This window comes from Stegodyphus dumicola, chromosome 8 (assembly GCF_044657685.1).
Source record: "Stegodyphus dumicola isolate Sdum_Otavi_A_Nest chromosome 8, ASM4465768v1".
Lineage (NCBI taxonomy): Eukaryota > Metazoa > Arthropoda > Arachnida > Araneae > Eresidae > Stegodyphus > Stegodyphus dumicola.
Genome location: NC_140775.1, coordinates 35394089 through 35409887, shown reverse-complemented (window position 1 = coordinate 35409887; position 15799 = coordinate 35394089). Strand labels below are relative to the sequence as shown.

Here is a 15799-nt window from a genome sequence, read left to right as displayed (position 1 = left end):
TCTTACCAGATTTAAATTGATGATCTATAATCCAGAAAAACCCTTAATCTGAATCGCCAAAGTCCTGACGAGTCTGGAATGATCAAAAATACGAACCTCAAAGCCACAAACTTTTTTTTTTTTGTGTGTGTGCTTTACGCATGCACGTTTGAGTTTTCCTTCCATAATAAAACATATCGAGATTTTCACATAAAAATTCCGATTTTTAATTTCACTTAGGCACTAAAATAAAATACCTCATTATGGAAAAACAATCATGTAAGCATAAATTTGTCAGATTAATAATTTGGCTCCGTAGCTGAGTGTCTACTTGGCATATATCTCAAACCGAAACATTCATCTATTTTATATCTGACACCGACCTGGTGAGTCATTATTTATTATATTTTGCTTTCATCACTGCATGTTTATCAGTACATGAAAGCTTCAGTAATAACTCATGCAGAGATGTCTAAACCTTTCTTTTTATATTAGTAATTAAATAGCAAGAGTATGGCAACCTTTTATGCTAACATTACTCTTATCTATGATTATAGATTTTTAAAGGCTCTAAGAAATGTTGGTGAAGAAAAATTCAACAAAAATTTCTTTTCATATGCTAAAAATAGATTTTGTTAATGAAACTCGTAGGCCAAAAGATTACATTTAGTGCTATTTTAACTAAAAATAACTGATATGTTATTCACCATAAACCCAGAAGCGGCGGCAGAATATGTCGGCACTGGGCGGCAGAATTTAGGGAAGACAAAATTTTTGGAATTTGGAGAAGCACCAAGCGGCAAAATTAAGGGATGAGAAGTTTTTTATGATTTAGGGAAAGCACTGGAATCTAAAGTTTTGGCGCGGTGAAAATTTAGAACTTAGGCAGGTGCTTTGTAGCAGAATTTAGGACCTGTACAGACTGCACCAGGCGGTATCTAGCGCCGGCCCTAGATAAAGCCTTAAGTATATGTGGGAGTTTATTTATTCAGGAATCGGATTAGTTTTAAGCATATGCAAGACATAAACGTAGGTATAGTAAATAACTAAACTAATACAATTCAGGCTTAATTTAGTACACAATAGGAGCTAAATTTAGGGAAACAACTGGGCTTTCTTCGCCAATCTTGTGATACACAGCCAATAACGTATAACAGACACTATAAAGCTAGGCTAAATTTATCTTTACTGATTGTAAGGCATTTCAGTTAATGTAGCAGACTGCGCTGCTCCCTAATCTTCTACTTTGATCCAGCTTATTATTATTTGCAGACTGTTATTACGGAAATTTTATAAAAACTAAGCTTGAACTTTCGATTATGTTGAAAAGAGTTTCCAATTCTGGAGCTGCCAAAGGATCTACAAAGCGAAACCATGTTTCAATGTCCATTAAAAAAAAAAAAAAAAGTTGAATTGCTACAAAAAAATGGATAAAGGTTTTGAATTTTTTGTGGAAGCAACTTAAACAACTTACATTGAAAGAAATGTTTAACCCTCTCAGCATTACGGCTGGAAAATTCCGTACAGAAGGTTGCCTTCCACATTCATTATACAGTCAAAAGTCGTTAATCCGGACTCGTCGGGACTTCGGCGATAACGGATTATCGATTTTTCCGGATTATAGATCATCAGTTTAAATCTGGTAAGATAGCAGGCAGAAATTATAAAATTAAAAATAATATGAAACCGTAATTTATGAAATAAAGAACAATTATGATCTAAAGGGTATCAAAATTTACAAAAAGAAAAAAAAAAAAAAAAAAAAAGCTTAATATTTATTTGTTTACTTTATTAAACATTTCTTTCAGTGTAAGTTGTTTAAGTTGCTTCATTTTATGTGATAATACTTTCTCTTTAATTCTATAAACAGACATAATTTCTTCTTCAGTTACAAAGTTCCGCTGTTGAAGTCCAATAATTGCTGTGTTGAGAATACCGACTAATTTGTCAATTGAAATTTTTTCGTTTTTAATAACCTCTGTGTCACTTTCTTCACTATCGGAAGCGAATTATATTGATGAGGAATTTGATTTAAATCATATCAAAGACGGAGTACATCGAGAGGAAATTCTACATTTAGTAAGGAATTATAAGCCAAATAAAATAAAAACATCTGCCCTGAAGATAAGGATAGTGCTGACAAATCAACTTCCAATTCATTGTGCGCCCCCCCCACCGCAGAGCAGCGTGAAATTGATAAACAGATTTCGGAATGGTTAGATAAACAAAGGATTATGCCTTTCTTTATCCATTTTTTTGCAACAATTCCACTTTATGTTTAATGGACTTCGAAACATACTTTCGCTTTGTAGATCCTTTACATATTAGTAAGTATATCGGAAATTCTATTTGACATAATCGAAAGTTCAAGCTTACTTTTATAAAATTGCTCTAACAGTGTGCAAAAAATAATAAGCCAGATCCAATTCGAAGATTAAGGAACAACGCAATCTGCAACATTAACTGAATTAGATAATTTTAGCTTAGCTTATACCGTCCGTTATACATTAAACGCACATGCATAAACGTATTATGTGCATGCGCACACGCATATTCGCAGCCGTAAAGGTCTTATGCGCATGCGCAGAATGTTTGTAGCTTTGAGGTCTGGATTATAGATCTTTCCAGATTATGGGTGTCCGAATTAACGACTTTTGACTGTACATGAAAATTTCTGCTAGCTTTTAATGTATCTGATTTCAGTTTGGATGTATATTGGAAGAAAAGGAACCAAGGTACAAAATGAAAGAGTCATTTTTTTAATTAAAATAAAAAAAAAATATCACTTATTCATGACATTTTGAGGAACTTTGAAATTTCAGGGCTAAACCTGTAACGCTCAGAGGGTTAATAAAGCAAACAAATAAAGATTAAGCTTTTTTTTTTTTTTGTAAATTTTGATACCCTTTAAATCCTAATTGCTCTTTATTTGATAAATTACGGTTTCATATTTTTAATTTTATAATTTCTGCATGCCATCTTACCAGATTTAAATTGATGATCTATAATCCGGAAAAGCCCCTAATCCGGAATTGCCGAAGTCCTGGCGAGTCCGGATTTCAGACTTTGTACTGTATTTATGTTCTGATTCATCAAATATAAAGTATCTGTAGGTGAAAAAAAAAAAAAAAAAAACTTAAAACTTTCAGATTGTACATTATGCCTGAAGGGGCGTTTTTTTTTAATGTTTCATGTGTTACCTTTATTTATTAAACATCATGTTCTTCGCATTTAGACTATAAAATTGAGTTCAACAGCAACAATTCAAAATAATTTTAAAATGAGCATATCCTTTGAATTTCCGATACACAGTCTTGCACACTGGAGATATTTTTTTTCCTCTCGTACAGTGTTGACATTACTCGAATAGAAATCATTGAGTTTGTTAATCAATTTATTTGAATATTTGTTAATAAATATCGTTGTATATCAATCTTTGAGTTTTTTAATCAATATTTTACAAAATATGAAATAGATAATAAAACAAATTCCAAATTTGGGCTTCCAGAAGCCCATATTCACGTGGAAATGTACGTTATTCCAAATTTGATGTCTCTATGTACCATTGTTTTTTCACAGTACAAGAAACATACATACATTCATGTAGATTCTTCATTATTTAATTTCTTTAACTACAATGCAGGGCTGTAATATTTGGAGGCAACAATTTGAAAAGTGAACCAACATTTATAGTAAATCAACGCAAAATGCCAAAACGAAATTAATAGACTTCTGGGCAAATTGCCTCTTTTTTTTTTAGGACGTAAAGCTGTAGCAAGATAATCCAGGCATCAATTAACACTTTTTTTTTGCCTACATGTAAATTTCACCAACTTGAGTTTTTCAGGGGTTGAGAGTGCACATTTAAACTTAATCTATTAGTTATATTACTTCATTATCCTAAACTCTGCAAGTTCTTTTTAACAGATTCCATCTTAATCTGACAGTGTTTGAGCCCATTTCCTTTGCCTCTTGCCTAATCTTTTAGCAGAGGATGTAATAAATCTGCTGCAAAATGGCATCGTAAAACTGAAAAAAGTTTCAGTAAGGTATGTCTGGGGAACATTTGGTACTTTATCATGTTTAATGAAAACAGCTATACTGTATTTTATGAATTATTCAATTGGTTTTTGTTGTTGTTGTTGTTACAATTACATGTAACTCATTATGACATAAGATTATATAATTAGCTTTATGTTTTTCTTCTTTAAGTATAGCCAACTGAAGCAAAGTGGCATAACCAATGTTGTTCATTGTTTTTCTCTTTTTCTTCACCAATAAGAGACTGAAAAGTGCTATTTTAGAACTTTTAGTAATGTTTGATAATATAAATTTTCTTAACATCTTCCAAATCATTGTGAAGTTTTCCTTTATGTTTCAGAAATTGCTGTTATTTGAAACATAAATTATTTTGCTGATTTTTGCAGACCTTGTTTTCATCGGTTTCTTGGTTTCTGAATCATATTGCTTCATGAATAAATTGTACTCCAGTCTTGAATTCAAAAATAATAAAGCAGATCTGATCTTAGTAGGTTTACATGGACCACCTACAAGTGACAAAGGAAACTAAATCTGATTCTCATGCTAATGTGTAAAGAAAAGAAACTTACTAAAAATAGAGATATGAAACTAATAGGTTAACCTTAATTGTGCATGAACAATCTCAAAGTTTTGAAATAATGGAATGAGCAAAGAAATATTTAGTTTTGAATAAATTAAATTTATGCCACTTTACTTTGTCTCATTTAATTTGTTACAGATGTTATTCTTCCTGTATGTATAATTTATTTTAAAAATAAAAGTGGGAAGAAGTCTTCAATTTCTTTCTTCTAGCATTTTTCTGTTCACATGAAAAAGCTCATTTAGTATATTGTTTAATAGCATAAAAAGTCAGGGGTAAATTAATTAAATGATATGTGTGTTAACCACTGTTGGAAACTGTCACTTCTGCCAAAAGATGATAACTTACCAATAAAGGTCCATCATAAACTTGTTGCAGTCATATCTCTCTATCAAGAACATACTGATTCTTTATTTTTTCTTATTTCAGATTTATTTTCTTTATGGGTCTCTGCAGTTTAAGATATAACATAATGAGAAATATGAGTTTTTCTCAGAATCATGTTATTCTGCTGAAAATTTGAGAATACTCCAATTCTCATGGATTATAAAAGAAAATATGTACTTGAAGTACAGTATTGAAATAGGTTTTAATGAAACCAGATTAGATTTCCTGGGGATATATTGTTTGTTTATGTTTGTTGCAAGGCGTGGATTTCAATCATATTTTATCAAGACAAATTGTATGTGAGGAATAGTTATAGATTGAAATAATAATTTTTGAGCTTACATTATCCATAATGAAAAACAGCAATCTAAATTTGATGATAGCTAACGTTTCTAGGTATGCCAAGTCAAAAAAAAAAAAAAAAAAAAAAAAAAAAAAAACAGTTCTATATCTATTGTTCTACTTGGCTGATTGGCGAAATTCAACTTGTGTTTTTCTTATATTAAAAATGGGATTTAGGGTAATATATAGTGTCGCTATATACCTCCCAATACACTAACTTCTCTAATACACCTACTTTGACACAAAATCAGAAGACTTTTTCGTAAATGACATATCGAGTTTTTTCCATATTTCAATTTTATGACCCCAAATTATGCTTAAATACCAAATTCTGTAAGTTTTGGTGTAAAATTTGAGAGTAATTAAAAATTTTTGCTTGGTCAAATTTTTCCCTTTGTGCCAAGAATAATTCATTTAATGCATTTCTCAATTTATAGCAACATGTTTTGTTTTCCCTTTCATTCTGAATATGTGCAACAAACAACTTGCTTCTTCTTTCTTGGAAATATTTTTATTTTATAGTTTTCTAATCACAGCGGTTATTTTTAGATTTTTTTTTTCCTTTTTAGAATTTCATTTTAATTATTTGAGCTGCATGGTTGCGTTATATTTTTTTTAAAAATAATTCTTTTGAAACTTTCTAATTATTTATTCAAACTCTGTACTTTAAGTATATTTAAAGTACAGAGTATATTTAAGTATACTTTAAGAATATTATGTTTATGATTTTATTTATTTGAACTGCATTTCTTTCAGAATATTTTATGACCTAATATATGTTACAATACATATGAAAACTGCATATATTAAAAGAGGAAGTATTATAAAGCACAGTTAATATGCCTTTCAATAGTCCATTTAGAAGGGGTATATGAATGAGAAAGATTTATAATCAACATTTTAATTCAGGAGATGCAGATATTGTTTATGCAGTTTTCTATCACTTTACATAGTTTTATCGTTATGCCATTGCTTTACATATCATTACATTTGATCATCTTACTTTACATTTGTTAAAATGTTATTCATATTTCTAAATATAATTAAATATTTCATTTTTATATCAGGAGAATCAAATAGTATAGCATTAAAAAATTATGCCAAAAGTTATTTTTAGCTTTTTAATACCTTGCTGATTTTTTTAGGCATTTTGCAAATAACATCCACTATTATTCACATGTGTTCATTTGCTGTATATCATAAACACTTTTGAAACATCTTGCTTTTTGTAACATTCTTATGAGTGAAGGTATTGCTTTACATTTCATCAATATTTGTTCAGCATAAAGTACTGAAGTGATTTTGACCATGATACTGAAGATCTTCAGAGTCATTTACACTGAAAATGTGTTTAGCTGATATCCATATACTTCTTTGTTTAAATTCTTAAACCTTCACCAAATTCAGCTAACACGTCTTTGGATTATCTGTTTATGGTACGATATAATATTCTATAAAGTAATATGGATTTATAACAGTTCAGTGAAAAAATAGTTGCCTTTTACATTCATCCCCAGTGTTATTTCTTATGTCATTTTCATTAATTTACACTTAATTGCTGGAACAGTTGAAGCACATAATTAAGTCAAAGTTTTAGCTTTAACATCCAGATCTTTTTCCTTAAACATGCAACTTCTATGAAGCAGATTTTTCACAAACTGTTGTTCTTTTTTATAATTTCCTTCTTTCAGAAATATTTGTTTTCAGTGTGGACTCAAGAATATTCTTGACTCAAGAAATATTTTCGATAGTTATATAAATTTTATATTCTTGTTGAATTCTCTTAAAATTTCAGTTCTGTCTTTTAAGGAGAACTGCTTTTCATTTTCTAGACATTTTTAGTTGCAATTTAAATTTAATGTAAAGCTCGGAGTGTAAATAGTTGAGTTAAAACTTGTTTACCAAATAATAGAGGCATTTTCCAAACATTTCTGATCAATGAAACCTGTGTTTATTCTATCTGAGATTGGGTGCAAATAATCTAAATAATATAATATTGACAATTTTTAAAACCAATAATAGCCATATTAAAGGGCATATTTTTTAAATTAACTGTAATGGTATGAGGAAATACTAGCTGTTTGAAACATTTTTTAGGGAAGTTAATATAAAAATTTATATTTAATAGATTTTTACTGAAAGATGGGATATGACCCAAAACTGTCAAACTCTTAAAGCTTAGTTTATTGTTAAATATTTAATTTGAAACCGTGCTCTATGTAATAAGCATATCGTGCATAAAATTTTGCTTTTATGCTAAAAAGTGAAGAATCAATCCAAGTAGAAACAAGTTTTAATAAGCCAAACCTAAAGAGACACACTACTTGAAAAACAAATTCAATGTTAAAGTAGTATCAGCTTGGATTGATATTCTCTTTGATTTACCACATTCCTAGTTCTGAAAAACCATTCCATTGAAAATATTGAGTTAGTGAAGTTCAAGTAATTAAAAGTTTTCATACATTGTTGCAGCTTTCTGTCTTAGCGAACGTGACAGGTATTTAAAAAGAAGGATTGTTGAGGTTTGTTTCTGGCACAGCTCTTAAGAGTAAATATCACATTCCTTTAATCTCAATCATATCATAAAAAACTTTTCTTTTAAGAGTAACTGTAGTTTTAAGGAAGCAAAAATAATTGCAAGAAGGCAGATCTGGAGAACATGAAACATGACTGACTACACAAACTTGTTTTCAGGCAGAAGCAGATCTAGGAACTGGTAATTGAGCGGCGGGAAGATACATTGTCGTGCAGTACAATGCATTTAGAAAAACTGTTTCTGACTGAATAATGTAAGATTTAGAATTGTGTGTTTAACTGTCAGCTGTTTAAGCCAGCTACTCAACCACATGTTTAAATTGCAGAATTGTTTTGACACCTCATTTTGTAAGATAAACCCAATGTCATTAGTCTAAAAGTTTATCTCCCATTTAATCTTTCCACAACACAGAGAAATTACTGTCTGATCTTTAGCTTAGATTCCAGAAACATTAAAGAAATAGAATAACAGCAAATGTAATTGAACACTCATTTGCATGACATCTTGGTAGTTTACATAGTAATGTGTTAACAAAACTTAAACTCTGCTTTTTGTGCTAGTGAATATAATGTTGGGTGCATGCTGGATCAAAGTAGATTGAATGCACACAGAACTAACTGATCATAGCTTGATAAAATTTCTTTTACCAAAAGGAACACTTCACAGTTTTGTAACTGTCCATAAAAATAATCATACAACTCTTACAATCAATAATTGCACTTCGAACTACTGAGATCATTAAATACAGCACAGTGCAAAGTGTGTCTAAAGTAGTAGCTCACACAAAAATGTCTCAATACTTCGAACTTATGCTAAACTAAACAACTAACAACTGAGAAACTGATGCTATTTCTGGTCTTATATAGTTTTCCCTCAGCCACGAAGAAATCTCTAGTACTTTCTTGCTTCTCAAAATTACTGGTAAGCATATGAGGGTTGGATATGGTTACAGTGAAATATAGGAATCAATTCCAGTGTCCATTACAGTTATACAGGAACTGCACCAAAATATCGCCAATTGGGTGCCAAGTTTGGTAAAATAGTTGTCAAAACGTTGCCAGCTTTATGACGTCACATCAAATTAGGGAGATAGCCATTTACTCAATGTTAAATAGACTTGTTCCTGTATTCTTATTTTTCTGGCAGAGCATCGTTTCTCTTAAGCTTTTCATGTTACATTATACAGAGAAATAAAACAATTTTACATATTGTTTTACTAAAATTATATATCTGTGATTAAAATTCGCAACAATATTTTAAATATCGGGAGTAACGAAAGTTCCCCGCCACTGCAAATGTCGTCTGCGCAAACAGTTTGCGTTAGCATCTATAATCACACTTTGTCAAATGATTTTGGGCTTTTGAAAGAGATTTTCTTTAGAACACTGTGTTGTGAAATTTGTAAAAAAATATCGTTATCAGTATGTACAAGATGTCTGAAATGGAACTATCGTGCTACCAGATTAGACCATCATTTACTTCCAGTTCTGTTGCAAAATGTTAGCTACAGATTGTCACCTAATCATGTGTATAGCTTTAAGTACTAATGTTGTATCATGTGACACTGTGAAGATTTGGTACCAAAAGTTCAAAAACAAGGACTATGACATTCAAGAAGCAGAGCCCTCTGGCCAGCCTACTGATGTTGATGAAGCCTGGTTGCATGAACTTGCGGAAGAAGATCAGTATGCAACCACTTGAGAGCTTGCAAAGGCATTAGACATTAGTGTTATGTCCATTAGTCACACTATGCATCTCATAAACTTGATGTACAAATTCAATTGAGCTGACTTAAGCAGATAATGGCAGACTTATTTGTGCCCCTGCACTAATCTGCCCGAATATCAACTCAAGGACAAAATTCTGGCCTGCATCATCACTTGTGAGGAAAAGTGGATTTATTTCAACAACACAGCCTGAAAAGGAGGAGGTTTGCACCTGGTGAGCCCATCGGCAGCGTTGCAAAACATAGTTTGACTAACAAAAAGGTCATGATTAATTTAGAAGTCAAACAACAAAAATCAGCATTATATTTTAAAATTTTCCTAGGACTAGTTTCGATAGTTTTATTGAACCATCATCCTCAGCTGCAAAAGTGCAAATGACTTTGGAACAAATAGCTACATTTGCGCTTTTGCAGCTGAGGATGATGGTTCGGTATAACCATCAAAACTAGTCCTATGAAAATTTGAAAATATAACGCTGATTTTTGTTGTTTGACTTCTAAATTAATACTTGTTTGTCATGTAATTGTATCATAATTAAAAAGTTCATGCTTTGTATTTGGTGGGGTTGCCATAAAGAATATCTGGAAAAAGGCGTACAGCGAGATGCTAGTCCATTTTGATGCTGCTATCAAGGAAAGTTATCAAAGTGATAATAGTTCAACAAGATAAAAAAAGACCACATGTATCTTCATTCACCGGCTGACCTCTGTATGGACTCGAATGGGATCTTTTGCCACACCCACCACATAGCCCCGACATCGCTCCTTTATACTACTATAGCTGCATCTTGCTATTGCTATTTTCCATTATCCACAGGGTGTCCAAAATGAGGTAGATCGGTTTTTGGACTAGCAGACCTCAAGTTTCTTGGCTCAAGGCTTTGAAAAATTACCAAAATGTTGACAGAAAATCATAGGTTTCACTGGTGATTACTACCCGCACTAAAGGTACTGTTTTCATGATTTTTTTTTTTTTTTAAATTTATTGAGAACGTTTTTTTGGCAGAAAACTTTTGTTATAACCAGATATTTACAAATGTAATAGTAAACTAGAAACTAATAACTTCACTCCTAATTTAAGTGACCAGCCAGTTAAAGAAAACTGGACACGGATAGTTTGACAGTTTGAACCCAGGTGAATAGACTGGCTGCATTTTTTTAAAGTTTTCTGTATGTGTAATATGAATGCAAAAGAATTTCCCTTAAAAACGTCATCCACGAAAGCATCCTTTCCCTAGGCAGGTAGCTCTTGCGTGTTTTGCCATATTCAAATAACCTAACCTAATGTAAGATAATATAACAAGATTATTGAAAAGACGGAATCATAAATTTTGAAGAATTTAATTTAGTTTAAAATTAAAACAATGTCAGATTTAATAATTTAAGTTCAAGCTTGGATTTCTAAAATATTGCAGATTTGAGTATTATTAATTTGTGTCTTAATGAAACATCTATACACATGTAAACCATAAAAAGATATTACAGTTTCTGACTTTTCTTGCACTTGCATGTAATGTTTAATATGTATTCATATTTAGACTTGTGTATTTCATTCTTGAAGAATCATTGCTGCAAATAGATATTTTTATGCCCTGAAGAGTTATCTGAAATCCAGCTTTCTTAAATTAAGAACTAAATTGCTTCTTAACAAAAGTCTTATAAGATCTGTCTTGACATCATTAGAGCATTAGAGACTTGGGCATTGACTTTATGTTATGAAGAAGCTCTGCAAAATTTTGAGTGAAAGATCTTGCTTTGTCTTCTTTGTAGGGTCTGAATGAATGGATCATGGGGTAGAAGATCTAATTTAGAACTCTATAAAATTTACAAACAACCTGATATTGTAAATTTTGTTAAATTACAGAGACTTAAATGGGCTGGCCATTTGGCTAGAATGAATGAAGATCGTTGCTATAAGATCTTCCTGGCAAAGCCCATGGGAAATGAACCTCGGGGCAGACCCCCGCTAAGATGGATTGATTGTGTTGAAAAAGATCTTAATATTTTAAGGGTTAAAAACTGGAAAACAATTGCCAAGAGTAAAGATGCCTGGAGACGACTTCTGAAGAAGGCCAAGACCCACCCAAGGCTGTCGAGCCATTGAAAAAGAATTTCATTCTTGAGTATTGATTCAGGAATTGACACTTGTTAAAAATGTTGCATATTTCAGAATATCTACTGTTATAAGTTCTTCTACATGTAGTAATGTTTTGAGGTAACAATAATAATTTGCTATTTATTTTAAATTTTATTTGAATTATACAATAAGGCTGTTAAATTAATTATGTAATAAAACAAGTTTAATTCACTTATTAATAGATATTATTTTTCAGCTTATAAAATACCAGTGTTTTTTTTTTTTTTTTTTGAGTCAGTATGCTTTTAGTACAGTACATTTTCTATTTTAAAAAACTGAATCATTTTAATTAATCAATTATTATTTAAAATTTTGTTGTCAAAATCAATTTTTTCAGTTTTAGAAAATTCGATGTTAATGAATTCAAAGTAAAAACAGCAGAAAATAGCATGGCGAAAAATTTACTTCTACAAACAGAAAAAAATATATTAAAAATTTGATTAATATTCCTTGTAATTTAAAATAAAACACTCTTCATATATTATTAATAAATGTTTATTATGCATCATTAATAAAAATGAGAATAAAATCCATATGAATAATTCTCAGTAAAATTTACTGTAAAATAACTGTGGAAATTTGTTGAATTGTAAAAAAATGTGCAAACCTCATTTAGTTATATTATCACTTATGATAGCGATGCTAAATTTCAAAACCAGCCATTATATAATTTCACATATATCTTAGGATTTTTTTTGAATAAAAATCTTTTGCACATATGCCTAGAAATGTATCTGCTTTAATACAATATTAAAAATTTTATAGGTTTTTAAGTTAATTTTTTTTTGTAAAATTTATTAATATTATTTAAAAATACAAATTTTTGGTATTCTCCCAATAGGTGATGTACCTTACTTAACTGCGTAGTTACTTTATGGATCGATAGGAGGCACCACTAAAATTGTTGTTTTTACTTTCAGATTTGCATGATCAGATTTATTATTATTTAATATTAATAATTTTTTATGTTTCGCAAAATATTTATTTCTTTTACTGTGTTTTATGGTACGTATAAGGAAACTTAGTGCAGGAATAAAAGGTTGAATTTTTTTAAATTAAATTAGCTGGTTTAAGTATTTTGATACTGTTCTGTTATCAGGACAGAGTCCAGAAATGTATGTATGTATGCATGTATGGATGGATGTGTTCATATATGCATGTATATATGTACATATGTATCTGTGTATGCACATACATACATACACTTCTAAATCCGGTTCTGATAACAGAAGAGTACCTATATTTCAATGATTTACATGATATTAATAATAACTGAAAGTGAGTTCCTAAATGTTATGGTTATAGATTTATATCAAGAATTCCTCTCATATACTGAATGAAACTGATAAGAGGTAAGACAAAATACACCCGATTTTGTACTGTTATATTTAGTTGTTTCAAAATCTATTTACAAACAATTTGTTGTTAGCACAGTATTAAAAAACATGAGATAATGAATTTAAGAGAGATAAAATTAAACACTCCTGTCACTTAAGATAACAGTTATTTCATTTGCTTCTTATTTCAACTCTTTGTAATATAAACGTGAAATTTATTTGAGAGTAAATTGATAACTAACATTCCAAGACAGCATTTTAAAAGCATTTCACGAGAAAAATTGCGTGTGAGAGCAACATAAGCATAAACATTGTTTTCACAAACTAGTCTGAAAAAGAGGTGGCGCCATCTATTATAAAACTAGTTAACTAACAAAATTATGTAAATCGCCTATTGGGAGAATACCAAATTTTTAAAATAAATGAGATAAAATGGGTAAATTTTATTTGGATTGTACCTAAATTCGAAGCATGAAAGGAGAAATCAGGTAAGTCATGTTAAAAAAAAAAAAAAAAAAAAAAAAAAAAAAAAAAAAAAAAGATAATACTAAATATTTACCAAATTCAATTAACGTTGTAGAGTTAAAGTTTTGAGTTCTAATTTAAAAAGAGAACTGATGCAATTTTTACAAAATTTTGTACTTTGGCATAATTTAAGTTGTGAAACTGAAATATGGAAAAAAAAATCAACGTGTCATTTCAGAAAAAGTCTGATTTTGGGGCAAAACATGTATGTTAAAGTAACACTGTATTTATATCTAATATATATCTAAAGTTGTGATTTAAAACATGAAAATTTCATGATGAATTTCATCGATCGGCCAAGTACAACAGGAAGTATAGAACTGTTCCCCCTTTTTATTGACTCAGTGTATATTATTAGCAAAAATGTTAAGCGTAGTTTCTGTTAATGCATTTTCTTTATTGTGCTGATTCTGTTTTCTTTTTACAGCATGGATTTCTTTTTCATCATGCTAAAACATCGTATGTTATGCTTACAAGATGGTTACCAGCAAATCAACCAAACTTACTTCCTCAGTTTCCACATACACATATTGGTATTTTATTTTATTAATGTACAGTTTGTTCTTATTTTATATATGTAAGTTTTATAATTTGACATTCCAAATTTCAAATATTGAAACAGTATCTCACACACAGATTTATACAAGGTGTGAGCAAAAGGTAGCTACAGCCTTTAACCAAAATATTGATTCTAGGCGTGTAGTTCTAATGCCAGAACTTCCCAAAATTGCTAGCAGGATTCGACGAGTATAAAATATAACTTGTACATGATTCCTGTAAAATGAAGTTCGATATTTATTTATTTGCATTATTAAACATTTCTTTCAGTGTAAGTCGCTTCATTTTTTTTTTTTTTTTTGTGCTAATGCTTTCTGTTTAATTTTATAGATAGACATGATTTCTTCATTTACAAAGTTCAGGTCTTGTAATTACTGTGTCAAGAATTCCCACTTGTCAACTGAGATTTTTTCATACTCAACACCCTTTTTGTCACTTTCTTCACTAGGCATTTTTCAATCAAAACTTAGTTTACTCAATTTAATTATTGACAGTAAAGGTGTACAGTTACGGTTTGACCTGGTTCTAGCACTTCAAACTGGATTATGCCCCAAGTATTCCACCAAACAGATGATTATATCTTTTTAAGGTATAAACCTGGCTTTGGAATAACTAATAGAGTTTGAATGGGAAAGAATAATTGTCTTTAATGTTTGGGATTATCATAAAAGACCCATTTCGGATCTCCAGTCATCCCACAATCAAGAAATGCTTTTATGTCTTGTTGTTGCTAGAACAAATTGCAGATGATTGTGCAATTGGCTTTGTTTTGTTCGGAGAGTGTGTATGAAACCCAAACATTATTTCATTTGACTGAAGGAATCTGCTTCTTAATGTTCTTGAATGGTTGATAGAGGTGTGTTAAGCTTGTCCAATAACTCTTCATTTGTTTGACAAAGATTTGCTTCCACTTCTGATCATAAACATATTATCATCAAGAGACACTTATGTTTATAAGTAAGGCAAGCAATGAAGATCAGAATTACTGGATCTGAACATAACAAATCACCTTTGCCATAAACATTGCAAACATTTTTATTTGGGGGGGGCTTGACATTTCAAAAACGTATGTTATAAAAAGAAAATTTGCTTATAAAACAAAAGAAAGGAAGTTACTTTCACATGCAAAAATATCTTGCATTACTTCACCACATGCAGTCAACTGATTTGTATTAAACAAATGTTGAAATATGCAAGTATGACTTTACTTTCCTATCCCCTAGCTCTTTTACATTTAAACCTAAATGTAATTATTTTACATTTATGTGTTTCATTTATTACTTCACACATGATAGTTCAAAATTTTACATAAATATTAAAATTTCCTAATATTTAAAAGAGAAAAGCATTTGTGTTGAGTCATATTCTTAGTCTTTTAAGAAATGAAATGTTTAAAAAACTGATAAACATACCCTTTAGGAGAAATTCTGTGCATTTAATATGTATAACTTTAACAGTTTAAACAATATTATATTTTATAAATAAATACATTTTTAGGTAATTATATATTATAAATAAATACATTTTTAGGTAATTATATTTTCATATTAATTAGAATTAATTAATATGAAACCTCAAATGAATGTTTTTTATGTAAGTTCTTGGCTATTGTATTGCATTGGAATATTAGAATGTGAACTTTTATGCTTTA

The 15799-nt window shown here is 30.1% G+C and overlaps 1 protein-coding gene across 1 annotated transcript in view; it reads left to right on the top strand.

Moving 5' to 3' along the window:
- LOC118200504 (uncharacterized) overlaps positions 1–15799 on the top strand; it is a 104531-nt gene that overhangs the window by 39167 nt on the left and 49565 nt on the right. The window contains exon 3 of the mRNA XM_085821736.1: positions 14018–14123. Coding sequence (XP_085677862.1) covers positions 14018–14123 — 106 coding nt within the window. The remainder of the gene's footprint in view (positions 1–14017; positions 14124–15799) is intronic.